Source organism: Melanaphis sacchari, unplaced genomic scaffold, assembly GCF_002803265.2.
Source record: "Melanaphis sacchari strain LSU unplaced genomic scaffold, SCAv2.0 Contig61_pilon_pilon, whole genome shotgun sequence".
Taxonomy (NCBI): Eukaryota; Metazoa; Arthropoda; class Insecta; order Hemiptera; family Aphididae; genus Melanaphis; species Melanaphis sacchari.
The window spans coordinates 206161-219513 of NW_020271437.1; the positions used below are offsets into that span (position 1 = coordinate 206161).

Below are 13353 nucleotides of genomic sequence, written 5' to 3' on the forward strand. Positions count from 1 at the left end.
TCTGGTTGTATCATTTGTGAATTTTTGGATTTCTGTATTATGATATGAGTAATAATATATATTATATATTATATAGACATACAAATCATACAATAATATAGTTACTGCTATATTTTATTGTGAATTTATTTCTATAAGATTCAGATATTTCTAAAGGCAAATTTTTAAAATGGAGATAACACATGTAAATGTGCAGACATCCTTAAGTCTTAACTATTAATAGACTTTCAACATTTTTTTTGTTATAATATTGATAAAAATTTTGCTGGGTCGAAACTTAAAAAAAAAACGTTCATGAGAAATATCTTGTATAGCAATTTATAAAATGTATTTACTTGTAAAATACAAAGGCAACATTTTTTATAGGTACCTACTATTAATTTAATTTTTTTTTTTTCATGAAATATATTGATTCATCCTTAACAATATTTTAATAATTTTGTTATAATTTAAAGTAAAGTTATCTTTGAAACTTAAAACTTTTTGCTTTTACTCATATTATTATTTTTTATACAAATTAAAATTTTAAAACATTCATTCTGACTGTTGCCTGTTTATCTAAACTACAAATTATTTTAAACTTTATTTATACCGTTCTTCGATTTTGTTTGAATAAATGGAATAAATTAACTTTAGAATAAAACTACAAATTCAATTTTAATTCAATTTAAATAATTGAACTTGGAATTACTATTTTACAGAATAAAAAATAGTGATCCTAACTCCTAAGTCACCGGACTGCCGCTTGCCTTAAGAAAATTTTTATCAGTGTGTTTTTTTATTTCATCTGTGTGACTGTGCATACTAACTGCTTATACTAAATTCTTAAACGCTGGTGGCTGGTTATAAATTGAACCATTACGTATCGACACACACCAATTTAAACATTGAGAAGCATGTTAACATAAATATTTGATTTTTATAGCTTCAAGTAATATACTAAAAAAAAATAAAAACCATTAAATTAATAAATAACAATTGAAACTTGTAAGTGTTGATTTAAAATTTAAAATTTAAAATAACATAAAATACTATCACAGTTCACAGAACAATGATAATATTAAAGAATTCTGTGATAATATTATTTTATGTGACTACTGATAACCTATCAGTTTATTTGTTCAATGAATAATATTATTTTGTATTTTGTGTACAGACACAGATTGTAGAGCATCGACATAGGCTATAGATATTAATTATTAAATGAAAAGGTGATCGGTAGTCAGTAGACACGTAGAAAATGAATTTTGAATTGGATTAGTTTTGCCATATTTTATTATAAGATACATACAATGTTTAGAATTGAATCATATATTACGTCAATTATACTAAGTTATGTTGAAAAATACGTAAAGAACTTAAGGCGTCAAGATGCTCAAGTATATTATAATATTACTTTTTACTTTTATTGAATTAATATTAATAATAACTATCTGAACAACTTTTAAAGTGATTAATCTAACGATTAATATAATTTTTAGGTATCATTATGGGATGGAGAAGGTTTATTTCAAAACTTGGAATTAGACTTAGATGTATTGGAAAAAGAGTTAAATTTACCATTTATTGTATTAAGTGGTCATATAAATCAATTATTAATTAGAGTTCCATGGACAAAACTAGGATCAGAAGCGGTTAAAATTACTATTGATACAATAGGTAAAAATTGGTTTCTAGCTACTTGGTTTTAATTGAGTTTTGTTGTTTAATTGTTACATTCTAATTATACTAAACTATATTTTTATGATTTTTTTAGAATGTGTTTTAAAATTAAAGACTCCTCAACAGAGGAAAGCTAAAAAGAATGATACAAGGCAAGTTAAATTTTGCACATATTTTTATTTTTAGTGTAGCCATTATTGATCCACCATTTTTGGTAATGCTACAAAAAAAAAAAAATTTGGTTTATATATTTATATATTTTGTAAAAAAAATATATAAAAAGTTTATTATGAGTTATTTAGGTTTTATAGAATTTTAATCTAAATTTAATAACCAATAAGCAACATTTGGAGGTTTATTATTTTAATGATTAAATTGTAAATTAAACTCTTTTAAATTATCCACTAATAAATGACAAAAATATATACTGTTACTAATTTAACTCCTTTTTTGCCGCCTCTTTTGCCGGGTTGCATAAAATATGTGTTAATTCAATATACTATTAGCTATCATTCACAAAATGATTAATGATTTTTTTATAAAATATCAAAAAGGGATCCTACTTTAGTACTTAACTCCTTGTAGCTTTAAGACCAAGTCTTATAACCTTGAATTTTATGGCATAACATTTAGTTTTTTAAATATTTTCTTAAAATTTTAAAGAATTTTCAGTTTTAACTTATATTTTGAATTTTTATTTTTAATTTAGTTTGATTATTATTATATCTTAGATATATAAAACAATTTTTTACTTATTAATTATTTTATAGCGATAGAGCAAGTACCGATTATAATGAATTACCACCTCCTTCATATGTACAGAGTTTGATTAACAAAATTGTTGGAAATCTATCTGTGACATGTAATAATGTTATATTAAAATATATTGAAGATGATATAGTACTTTCTATGAATATAAAGTCAATTACACTAGATTCATGTAATTCAAATTGGGTACCTGATATTATTGGTAAGTATAACAAGTATAATTTTAGTTTTCTGTAATTAACTATATTTTTAAGTTTGATTTTTATAATTTTTTTCAGAGTTAACACCATCTCAATTGACATTAAGAAAAATTATTAATCTGTCAGATGTGACTATTTGCTTAGATAGAAGAAATGCTTCAGGATGTATAGAAACTTACTTAGAACCATTATTATATAAATGTTCATTATCTGTACGATTATGTCGTATGTTTCGATCTCCTCATTCTGCCCGACCTTATATAACCCAAATGGATATGTTTTGTTCAAAGATTGCTTTTATTCTTACTGAACCACAATTACCAATGTTTTTGAGGTTGTTAACTTTGATATTAGAATTAAATCCAACTGATACTCCAGAAACAAATAACTATGTTGATGATGACAATTATAACAGAAGTCCTAGCAGTTGTAGTTCAAGTAAATCATTTCATATTTTAAAAAATAACATTTTTATGAAGCTCTTTTATATATTACTAAATTCCAATGCTAACATTATTATTATGTGAAATTAGTGGGGAATGCACTAGTTAAGACGCATTTTGGTTGCTGTCTAGGTGCATTCTCTCATGGGGTAAAGCCTAGAGTATATATAAATATATTATGTGATTTGCAAATACCAAAAGTATCTACTATTTTATGAATGTAAATTTATTGTTTCTTATACTTTCTTGATACTATTTTTTTTTCTTTAAGACATTTATATGTTATTAGATATTGTAACACATAACAAAGGAAAGTAAATTAACTAAACTTAAGTTTTAAAAACCTAAAGTGTAGGTTTACTATATTTTTAAATTTTGATATTTAGTTTCAGAATCAAATATAGCCAATAATGATGGTTGGATTGATTGGATGTGGAATTGGGTACCAAGTGTTAATTTAACTACTGAAGTAAATGACATTTCTCTTAGTCAGGAAGCATCTATTAGTGGTGGTCATACATTAAATACTGGAATATACATTGATACTCTTTTCTTTGTTCTTAAAGTAAGTGATTAAAATTAAATTACTTTTTTAATAAACTTATTGATATTTGTTTATTAAAATATATTATTTCATAATTTTATTTAAAAAATTAACCTATAAAATTATGAGCTTTTATTTATTAATTACTAAAATATCTAAGATCTTATCAAGATGATATTTCCATAGATTTTTTTTATTTTAATTCACATTTTTCATATTATAATTATTTTAATTTTATATCAATCTATCAATGATTACACATTTAATACTAGAATAAAAAAAGCAAAATGAAATAACAAAATTACATACTATTTGACTATTTAAAATTGTTTATCTATAGTTATATTTACTTTTTCTAAATATAGTTAACTATAGATAAAATAATAAGTTAAATAATATTTATTTATATTTATGTTATTATTAATTTCAATTATATTGTATTATATGCTTCTAGATCAAATCAAATAAGAAATTAAATGATTATAGACCATTATTACAAATTACTTTTAATGGTACTTTACTTGAAATGGTTTCTAATCCCCCAGATTGGATTAATGTTCAGTTTGGTATTAGTAAAGCTAGCATAGATTCCATGGGAGATTGTACTTGTGGTGCTCAAGATTGTTATACGGTTCGTTTAAAATCAAAGCCATACTCTTGGTATTATATTAATAATATTTTTAAACAATATCATGATTTATTTGTTTCAGAATAATTATTTTTTATCTGGAACAATACAAAATTCATATTTATCAAAATCATTATTTCATGATAATATTAATGCTTTTAATGATAATATATTTTCATTTGATGATCATTTGAGTGCATTTAGTGGTAAGATTTAATTTTTATTATAACAATATTATTATACCATTATTTATTAACTATAAGATATAGGTAAAAATACCAGAATAAGCTTTACATTTGTTTTATTAACCAAGAATTTGAAGTATACAATTTCATATTACATATTTTAAGCATTTTAGAATTTTAGTGCTTTATTTCTAGTTTTTAATATCTTTTTTTTAATATGCTTTAAATTTGATTTATTTTGTGTTTTTCTTAAATAGTTTAATTTAAGTTGTACCTGTTAATGATTTATAACATTTTAGATAAATGAAAATAAGTGAAGGATTATTTAAAGAATCAATTTTTTCTCTATTTTATTTTGTTTATTTTTCAAAATTGCTCCATAGGTTTTGCTAAAAGCTACCCAACATAGTATATACATTTTCTAGAAACCATTTTCCAAGAGATTAAAATCATGCAAAATAATATATAACTATAATATTATGTATCACAAAAGTAATTTGTAAATACAATTTAATAAACCTTATTTTTAATACTATAATTTAATAACCATTATTATAATTTACTAACTTAAACATTTGTGTTATTTCTAGAAACTATCCTCTTAGAAAAGACAACTTCATTTGCAATTGACTATTTATTCACTCAAGTACCTAGTATAAACCAGCATAATTGTAATGATGATAGCGAAAATACTTTTTTTGTGTAAGTATGAATAAATATATACTTATCAAAACTATTGAGAAAATTATAACTTTAGTTATTTTTCAATTTAAATAATAATGCTAATTGTAGCTATTGGAATATTAGTTAAACTTTAATTAATTTTAATTTGAAATATTAAACTATTTAAATTTTGAATTAATGGCCTGGTATGGCGCGGTGGTTGGCCTTGGTCACTAATGTGTTCCGAGATCAAGCAATGGCCGGCGTCACAAGCTCTCGGATGGGCGACCACCTGAGTTTTTAGTGACGACTCTATGGCACACACACATACACCCATGTATTCCAACTCTACTAACCAAACCTTATATTATATCTACTGTTCCAACGCATAGCTAATGTCCTTAGTTTCCAGGCTTAAATAAGATAAATAAAAAAAAATAAAAATATTTTAATTATTACAATAAATGTATTCATTTAAAATGATTAATTAAATAACTTTTTATATGATTATAATTATAAATTTATCATTTATATCAATAATGAATGTTTATGTACAATAAAGATCTGAAGAAAAATGTTTATTACGGTTTGTTGCGGGTCCTAGTAGTTTGAACATATCATCAGGCTTAATTCATCGAGCTGAATTTATATATAAACTAATATTTGGTCATGATTTATTTGTACTTACTGCTCCTCTACAACCTTCACGTTTAGGTAATATTGATTTTATATTAACTATGTTTGTATATTTTATTTATTAGTGTATATATAATAATTTATTTATTTTTAGATGTAGATGAAAAGAATAATTCATTAATTAATTCCTATGTTCAAGTAATGGTGTATCAGTTTACAGTTTTTAATCCTACAATTAAAGTATTTCCTGCTTGTCATGTGCCAAATTCAACTTCATCTCAGAAACACAAGGTAAAATTGTATTTGAATAGTAAGAAATATTTTTAATATATTTAATATGTTAACAGAAAAATCAAAAAATCTGTTCTAAACAATTTGATCCTGTGTTTGAAAATCCACCAGTTGCTCTTTTTGAATTTAAAGTTCTGGATGGTCGAATTGTGACACCTAAAAAAAAATCCAAATGGTCAATATTGCCACATAATATAATTCAAAATATAGGTGAAGAAAAAAAAGCTCAACTGAAAACTAGGACTTTTCTTAGGGTGTGTATTATTTAAGATCATTTTAAGTTAATATGAATATAAATTAAACTATTAATTAATTAAAATTTTTTTTATTATTATTCATGGAAATTTAAGGTAAAAGATTTGGTAGCAAATCTTTTGCTTTCTAATTCTACACAGAAATTGTTAATAATTAACAATATAGGATTTAATACTACAATAGATATTGATTCAAACTCGGATTGCATATTAGACATTGGTAAATTGTTATTTAATATTTATAATAATGATTTTTATGTAGAATGATTTTACTTAATTTTTTTATTTGTATATTTTTAGATATAATTAGTTTTTCAACATCAAAAGAAAATTATTTATTAATGTATTACATAATTCATTCAATAATTATGTCAAATCATCGACGACTATTACACGTTAATAATTTTATTTTTAGATCATCATTATTAGATGATACACCAGGTAATATATAAGTATATTTATATTTTGATTATAAAAATACATTGTATTAAAACTCTTAAGTCATAACTTCTTACCTTATGATATGAACAAAAATTGTCTTTAATTAATTTAATTTTTATTATTAATTATTAAAAAAAATTTTTTAGAGGACTATTATTAATTAGAAAATATAATATTAAAAAAAAAATAAATTTTGCATAAATTTAAGTTGTTATTAAATAGCTTTTTAAAAACATAATATTTTTTATTGTTATCATTTAGGTTTTTATTTTTTTGAAAGACTGTATATTTTTAATTTCTTACTCATCAAAACCAAATTTTGGATAAGTGTTTTATAAGTTATAAGTATTTAAAACGACGGTTCTTAACCTGTGGTCCGTGGCCCCCTGGGGATTCGTGATACTCATGTTGGGGGTTCTCGGCAGTCTTAATACATTACATTCATCAATACGTGACGTATTGTAAAAGAAAGGTATTCAAAAAAAAAATTGGGAAGGGGTTCTGTGATTTCTAAAAATCTTTGATCAGGGGTCTGTGATCTACAAAAGGTTAAAACTCGCCGATTTAAAATTTTGCTAACCAGAGTAGTTACATAAATATCTTACAAGATGTTGGTCCACTACTCTACCTGTCCAAACCTTAAATTACTACGTAGTTAAATATATATATAATATAATATTTATGAGTTTTAATTCTTTATAAAGAATTAAATACATAAACATATTTCAATAGTATTGATTTTTAATGATAATATTATTCACAATTATTATTATTATTATTATTTCATGATTATATTTAGGTACAGTTTTGTTAAAATTTAATTTGGAAGGAGTTAAAATATACTATAAGTCAGAAAATCAAGTAACCTGTACAAAAATTATATTCAATAACATCAATGCTAAAATGGCCACACATAATTCAATAAATGATAATATTTCAAGTGCTATTATATTTTCAACGCCAGAATTTATTAAACATTCTGTACCATTCCTTCATGGTAAGTTAATTTATTTATCAATTTATGTATATTAAAAAAAATAAATAAAATAAACACCAAGTCTAAGCTTAAATATGAATATACACTATCTAATGGTATGAAATATTTTTTAACCTAAGATATTTGATGCATTTTAGATTCTGAATAATTTTACAATTGTCTTTTTTTTTCTTGTGTGTATATGATAACTAGGTAGTTAAAAAATGCTTTGATCTCCATCTTTGAAGGTAATTTATGGTAGAAAATTGAATCTAGTTTTTACTTTAGAGAGTTATTCCAAGTTTACAGTCCTTTTTAAAATAATTGGAAAAAAAAACAGACTACAAATTAAAGAAAAAATGAGAATTTTTATGTAAAACCAAGTTTTGACAAAATTAGTATTGTTTATTTTTTCAATGCAATTCAGAAATGAAGAACTGTAAATACTTGAAAGTTTTACCAAATGTTTATGTTAGTATTTTTTATTTATTTTTCAAAAATGTTGATTCTTTTTGACTAATAATTATTATCTAAATAATATTTTGTTGTAATATAAATTGTACACATTATTTTATTATTATAATTTATTCATTGATAATAAATACTGTATTTACTAGTATTTATTGTTTATAATCAATGATCATTTCATTTGGAATATCTATTGAAATGCTATCAAAATATTAATAGAAACAATGAAAAAGTTATTGATTTTTTTTAAATTGATCAAGCATATTATGTGTATTATTGTTTTTTATATATTTTAATATTTTTTATTTATACCCCCTTCTAAATAGCTTACTAAATGTTGACAACTAAAAATGTCCATTACTAAGAAATTCACTGTAATTTAAGAACATTATTCATAGGGATTTAAAACTTTTACATATTATATAGAATGAATGACATTTTCAAAATATGTTGATTAATTTTAAGCTATTACTTATTTATTCCATGAATCAATTTACACTGTTTTATGGTAAGTTAATATTGACCCAAAATTTAATAATAATAAAATAGTATATAGTATAGTATAAATATGTATTTTTATATTAATTGAATATAAAAATTGCAATATCTTCAACAAAAATTAAATCAACTAATGAACACTTATATTAAAAAAATTTAATTTATTAGCACTATCCAAAAATATATGTATGTTATGTACTAGTGTAATAGGTTAATAGACTGTCTCTTCTCAGAATAATCTTCTTGTACAATTTTATATTACTGAATTAAAATTTAACATATACATTATAGTAACTTATTCATAACAGTACTTACTTGCCCATCTATTTTAGAATTATTTATTACACGTTTTAATTAGCTAATTGTATTTTTAGAGAACTATGCATAATACAAATATTTAAGGACTATTTTATTTACCAGTGTTAATTTTTATTCAAAAGATTTATGTTGTTAATGTTAATCATTATTTTTACAATATTCAGTTTAAAAAATTAACGATAATCATCTAAGAATTATTTTTGTGTATTACAGTTATTCTTCAATTTCCATCCGATATAGATGTAAATGAAACGCCTTTAATATATTTCAAAATTGGACAGTTAGATATGAATTTAGACCCAATGTTATTTGAATGGTTAGTTTACGTACCTAGAGTAAATAAACAAAAAGAAATAAAGAAGAAAACTTCTACATCTGATTTAGCATTTTTCAGGTAATTTTTATTTTCTATTTATACTGTTTATAATATATTTGTATTTTTCTTACCAACATTTTATTTTACAGTGCTCCCAGTAGAAAAATTTCAGAAACTAGCATTAGCAGTGATCCAAAAAAAAAGTATCCTAAACCATCTATTCATAGTAGTGTTTCAGATAATATTTCATTTCATTCAGCTAATTATATGCATTTAAAAAATGAAGTAATTAATGTTTTAGTTAAAAACATTTAAGTACTATTTAAATGATGTTATTATTAGTATTATTTAAAAATTTATGTTATGAAAACAGTATATAAAATCAATATAAATTTTGTTAAAAAGTGTATTCAATGAAATATTTTAAAATGTAAAAATGTAAATAATTTTCTTTCTTTTTTATTCATTTATAGTCTAAAGAAAAAAAAATTGTACGCTTATTCAACAAATGGAAATCATCAATGGTTTTTGTTGATACATCAAGAATTGCATTATATTTTCCCAGCAAATCATTATCAATGTTAAAAAAATCTCAAAACTGTACAAATTTAGATCTAAAAGAATTACTTGAGTTGTCAACTATCAATGAAGACGGATTACTTGTATTGAGAATATCTAACATTTCCTTAAAATGTGTTGTGCCAAAAAATCAAATGGAACAGTATTTAAATACAACTCCAGTACGTTTTCCTAACACATTATGGTCTTTGGGTAAGATTTTCAAATTTAAGTTAATTTAATTTATAATTGCTATAAATTTATTCTAAAAAAGTTTTATATTAAAGAATGTAGATATATTTCAATTTAATATTTATTTTATTCTTGTACTTAAATTATGTTATTACAAAATACTAAAGTGTCGTCATTTTTAATTTAATATTTTTCTAGATGGTATATATTTTCCATGGCAACTTAATTTTTGTAAATTTGAATGCTATACAATTCATAGTGCTTACGATAGCGCATATCTAAGATCATATACACACAAAATACAACTTCTTTATCCATTTAGTGCTCAATGTACATTAGCTATTACAACTCAATTTCATAACAATAATACTCAAACATTGAAAAGTGTAGCTGCTTGTATTCATTGTGATTCTGATCCAATTTCTATTTGCATATCAGAACAACAAGTAAGTATTGTCAATTAACAAAATTATAAAATAATAATCTATACTACATAAACATAACATTTATAAATATTTCTGTTTATAAAATTTTTTTTTTTTAATTTTAGGTACGCCTTGTTGCTAATTTATTGAAAAAACAAATTGAAGTGTACAATGTTTTATTTTCAAGTATTGAATATGGAACATTTTTTAACCGATCAGTAGCCCATGAGATGTCATCTATTCCCGAAGATGAACCTGTAGAACACAAAACACGTCAATTTGGTAAAATCTATTATTCATAAATAAAAATAGTGGTAAATTTAGGAATTCAATTGTTTTTGGCAATGGGAGTTAATACTGTTGTTAATATAATTTATAGAGAATTATAAAGTGAACCCCTATAGAATTTTAAAAACTAAGTAAATGATTACCAGGATTATAAATGCACATAAAGCATTAAATTGTTTCATAAACCTATAAATTATATGTAAATTCTTACATAAATTTAATAGCTATATATATGTACGTATTTACTGGGTTTCCTATAGATTTAATTTTTTTTACCATTTAGTAATTAATAACAATATAATTTTTTATTTAATAAATTATCAAATTTGTAATTTTAGATTTAAATAAAACTGAAGAAACTCTAAAATTATCTGGTTGGTTTCAATGGACTTTAGCCAAGTTTTCATTGATCATAAAAAATAATCCAGAACATAGTTCATCAGAAAATGTTAAGCTAGTATTAGATTTAGAAGATGTAATAAGTTCTTTAGACTTTGGACTCTCATACCAAAAATTGAAATTAAAGATATCATCTGCTTCTATTCAACACTTCACAAAGTAATTAATCAATAAATATTTTATTATTTTGTTGAATAATATATAATTTATTCAACTAATTATTTTAGAAACATGAAAGAAGAACAATGGAAACATGGTCCATATTTAGGGCTTATATTAAAAGGTTATGATCCATTAAACAGCAGCTCAGAAAAATCATCAAAAACTGATGGTTTTTTAAATTTTACATTAACTCGAGCTATTAAAAGTTCTTTTCAAGGACCCAAGTCAAATAAGGATATGACATCCTTACATATGGTAAAAAGTTTTTATTGTTTGTTATGTAATACTTTATAAATATTAGAAACGCTCATAATTGTTCATTACAGATATAGTTATCTATTATATTAATAAAATTTTATCAGATCATTCTATTAAAATGTATTCTTTGGTTTACATAGCTATGCATGAAATGTTATTTATAAATTGACAATTCCTAATGAATTGAAGATCAAACTTTGTTTGAATATACCATGTTATTAAGTTAAGAATTCATAATTTATGATTTTTTATGTTATTATTTGTTAATAGGTCAGTGATGAAATGCTAAAGTTAAACCAACAACTAATGGATGAGTACATTATGGAGATTGTAATCAAAGTGCAACCAATTGATATTGTCATATCTCCTTTAAACCTCCATCAGTTCTTATCTATAATTGACCCTCTTTTAGATATATTTATTAATTCAAAATACATATTAAACCCTCTATCAAACTCTCACAACAAATTAGAACCAAGTAAAGAGTTAATAGGTTTAACATTACCATTATTTTATTTGGATATTGCATTATTAAGAATTTTTATTCCAATTTCTGTTCAAAATAAAAAAAACCATCATCAAGATACTGTTATAATTCAAGTAATGTACACTTAAATTAAATTAAATTAGATTTTAAATGTAATTTATTTTCATATTTTAGGTAAATTCAATAAAAATAAATCAAAATCCTGAGAATCCAATTACACGAACCCCACTCAGAAAGGATTTATATGTTGAAGCTGAAAAAAGAGGATTATTAACTATTCCAGGATCAGTAGTTGAAGATCGTCAATACCAAATTGTTATAAATGGTTTTTTAATAAAAACTGGATTTTGGATTGACCTCAAACAAGTTTTGGAATGTTATCAAGTATTGTCTACTTTGGATAATGATCATCAACCAAATGCTGCATTATTATGGAATGAAGGAAAAAGACCTAGGGCTATGGGAAATTCAAATTTAGATGAAATTAATACATCAACTTTGTTTAATAAAGTGTCTTTTCATTCAGTTTTTGCACCTGCAATTATATTTGAACCCGAAAACACATTAGTATGCGGAAGTTGGATGGAAGTTAGTATTTTAAACCTAAATGTCATTAATTAATTTTTTAATTATTTTTTTTTTTTTTTAGGTGAATACACTAAATGAAATATCAATTACATTATCTGTAGAACAACTTCTTTTATTTAATATATTAGCTTCTCAAAGCAATGAATATATTTTAAGTCATTTAAAAACAAATTATACACATGTTATTATACAAGGTGAAAAAATACAACCAAAATTCACAACAGAGTCATTGACTCATGATAGTGGTATTCATTCAACTGAAGATAATGGTACATATTTTAATCAAGAAAGTGGTTCAGTATCATTGGTTGAAAACAAAATAAATACTCATTCAAGTATTGCACATTTCATAAAGAAGTAAGTATTTGTCATAAAAATTAATACTTAAAAGTCCTATTCTACCCTAATATCTCTGTGACAAATGAATTAATTTAAATGTGAGTTTTTCAATAGTCATCTGTTAGATAATGCTCATTTAATAACATAAGTTAAAACAATTACCTATATAATTCAATTTAAAAAATTTAAAAAATAGTCATTTTTAGTCTTAATTTATCAAACAATTTAGAAAAAATCTATTATTATTTTGTAAAAATTGACGAATTTGGGAAAGTTACATTTTTAATATTTGTGGAAATAAATTATTTATAATTTTACAGGTAAAATAATATTTATTTTAGTTTTATTATATAAACTACTAGTTTT

General features: G+C 22.9%; 1 protein-coding gene across 1 annotated transcript in view; it reads left to right on the top strand.

Annotated features, from left to right (window-relative positions):
- The first annotated feature begins 1169 nt into the window (after positions 1 to 1169).
- Positions 1170 to 13353, top strand: part of LOC112600207 (vacuolar protein sorting-associated protein 13B) — a 24465-nt gene continuing 12281 nt past the window's right edge. The window contains exons 1-25 of the mRNA XM_025347385.1: positions 1170 to 1379; positions 1482 to 1659; positions 1757 to 1814; positions 2433 to 2632; positions 2709 to 3068; positions 3460 to 3638; positions 4072 to 4248; positions 4328 to 4451; positions 5021 to 5132; positions 5656 to 5807; positions 5884 to 6020; positions 6077 to 6274; positions 6371 to 6494; positions 6575 to 6715; positions 7515 to 7712; positions 9189 to 9369; positions 9441 to 9576; positions 9765 to 10062; positions 10240 to 10487; positions 10592 to 10748; positions 11093 to 11312; positions 11381 to 11570; positions 11844 to 12173; positions 12235 to 12648; positions 12710 to 13005. Coding sequence (XP_025203170.1) covers positions 1293 to 1379; positions 1482 to 1659; positions 1757 to 1814; positions 2433 to 2632; positions 2709 to 3068; positions 3460 to 3638; positions 4072 to 4248; positions 4328 to 4451; positions 5021 to 5132; positions 5656 to 5807; positions 5884 to 6020; positions 6077 to 6274; positions 6371 to 6494; positions 6575 to 6715; positions 7515 to 7712; positions 9189 to 9369; positions 9441 to 9576; positions 9765 to 10062; positions 10240 to 10487; positions 10592 to 10748; positions 11093 to 11312; positions 11381 to 11570; positions 11844 to 12173; positions 12235 to 12648; positions 12710 to 13005 — 4895 coding nt within the window. The 5' untranslated portion in view covers positions 1170 to 1292. The remainder of the gene's footprint in view (positions 1380 to 1481; positions 1660 to 1756; positions 1815 to 2432; positions 2633 to 2708; positions 3069 to 3459; positions 3639 to 4071; positions 4249 to 4327; positions 4452 to 5020; positions 5133 to 5655; positions 5808 to 5883; positions 6021 to 6076; positions 6275 to 6370; positions 6495 to 6574; positions 6716 to 7514; positions 7713 to 9188; positions 9370 to 9440; positions 9577 to 9764; positions 10063 to 10239; positions 10488 to 10591; positions 10749 to 11092; positions 11313 to 11380; positions 11571 to 11843; positions 12174 to 12234; positions 12649 to 12709; positions 13006 to 13353) is intronic.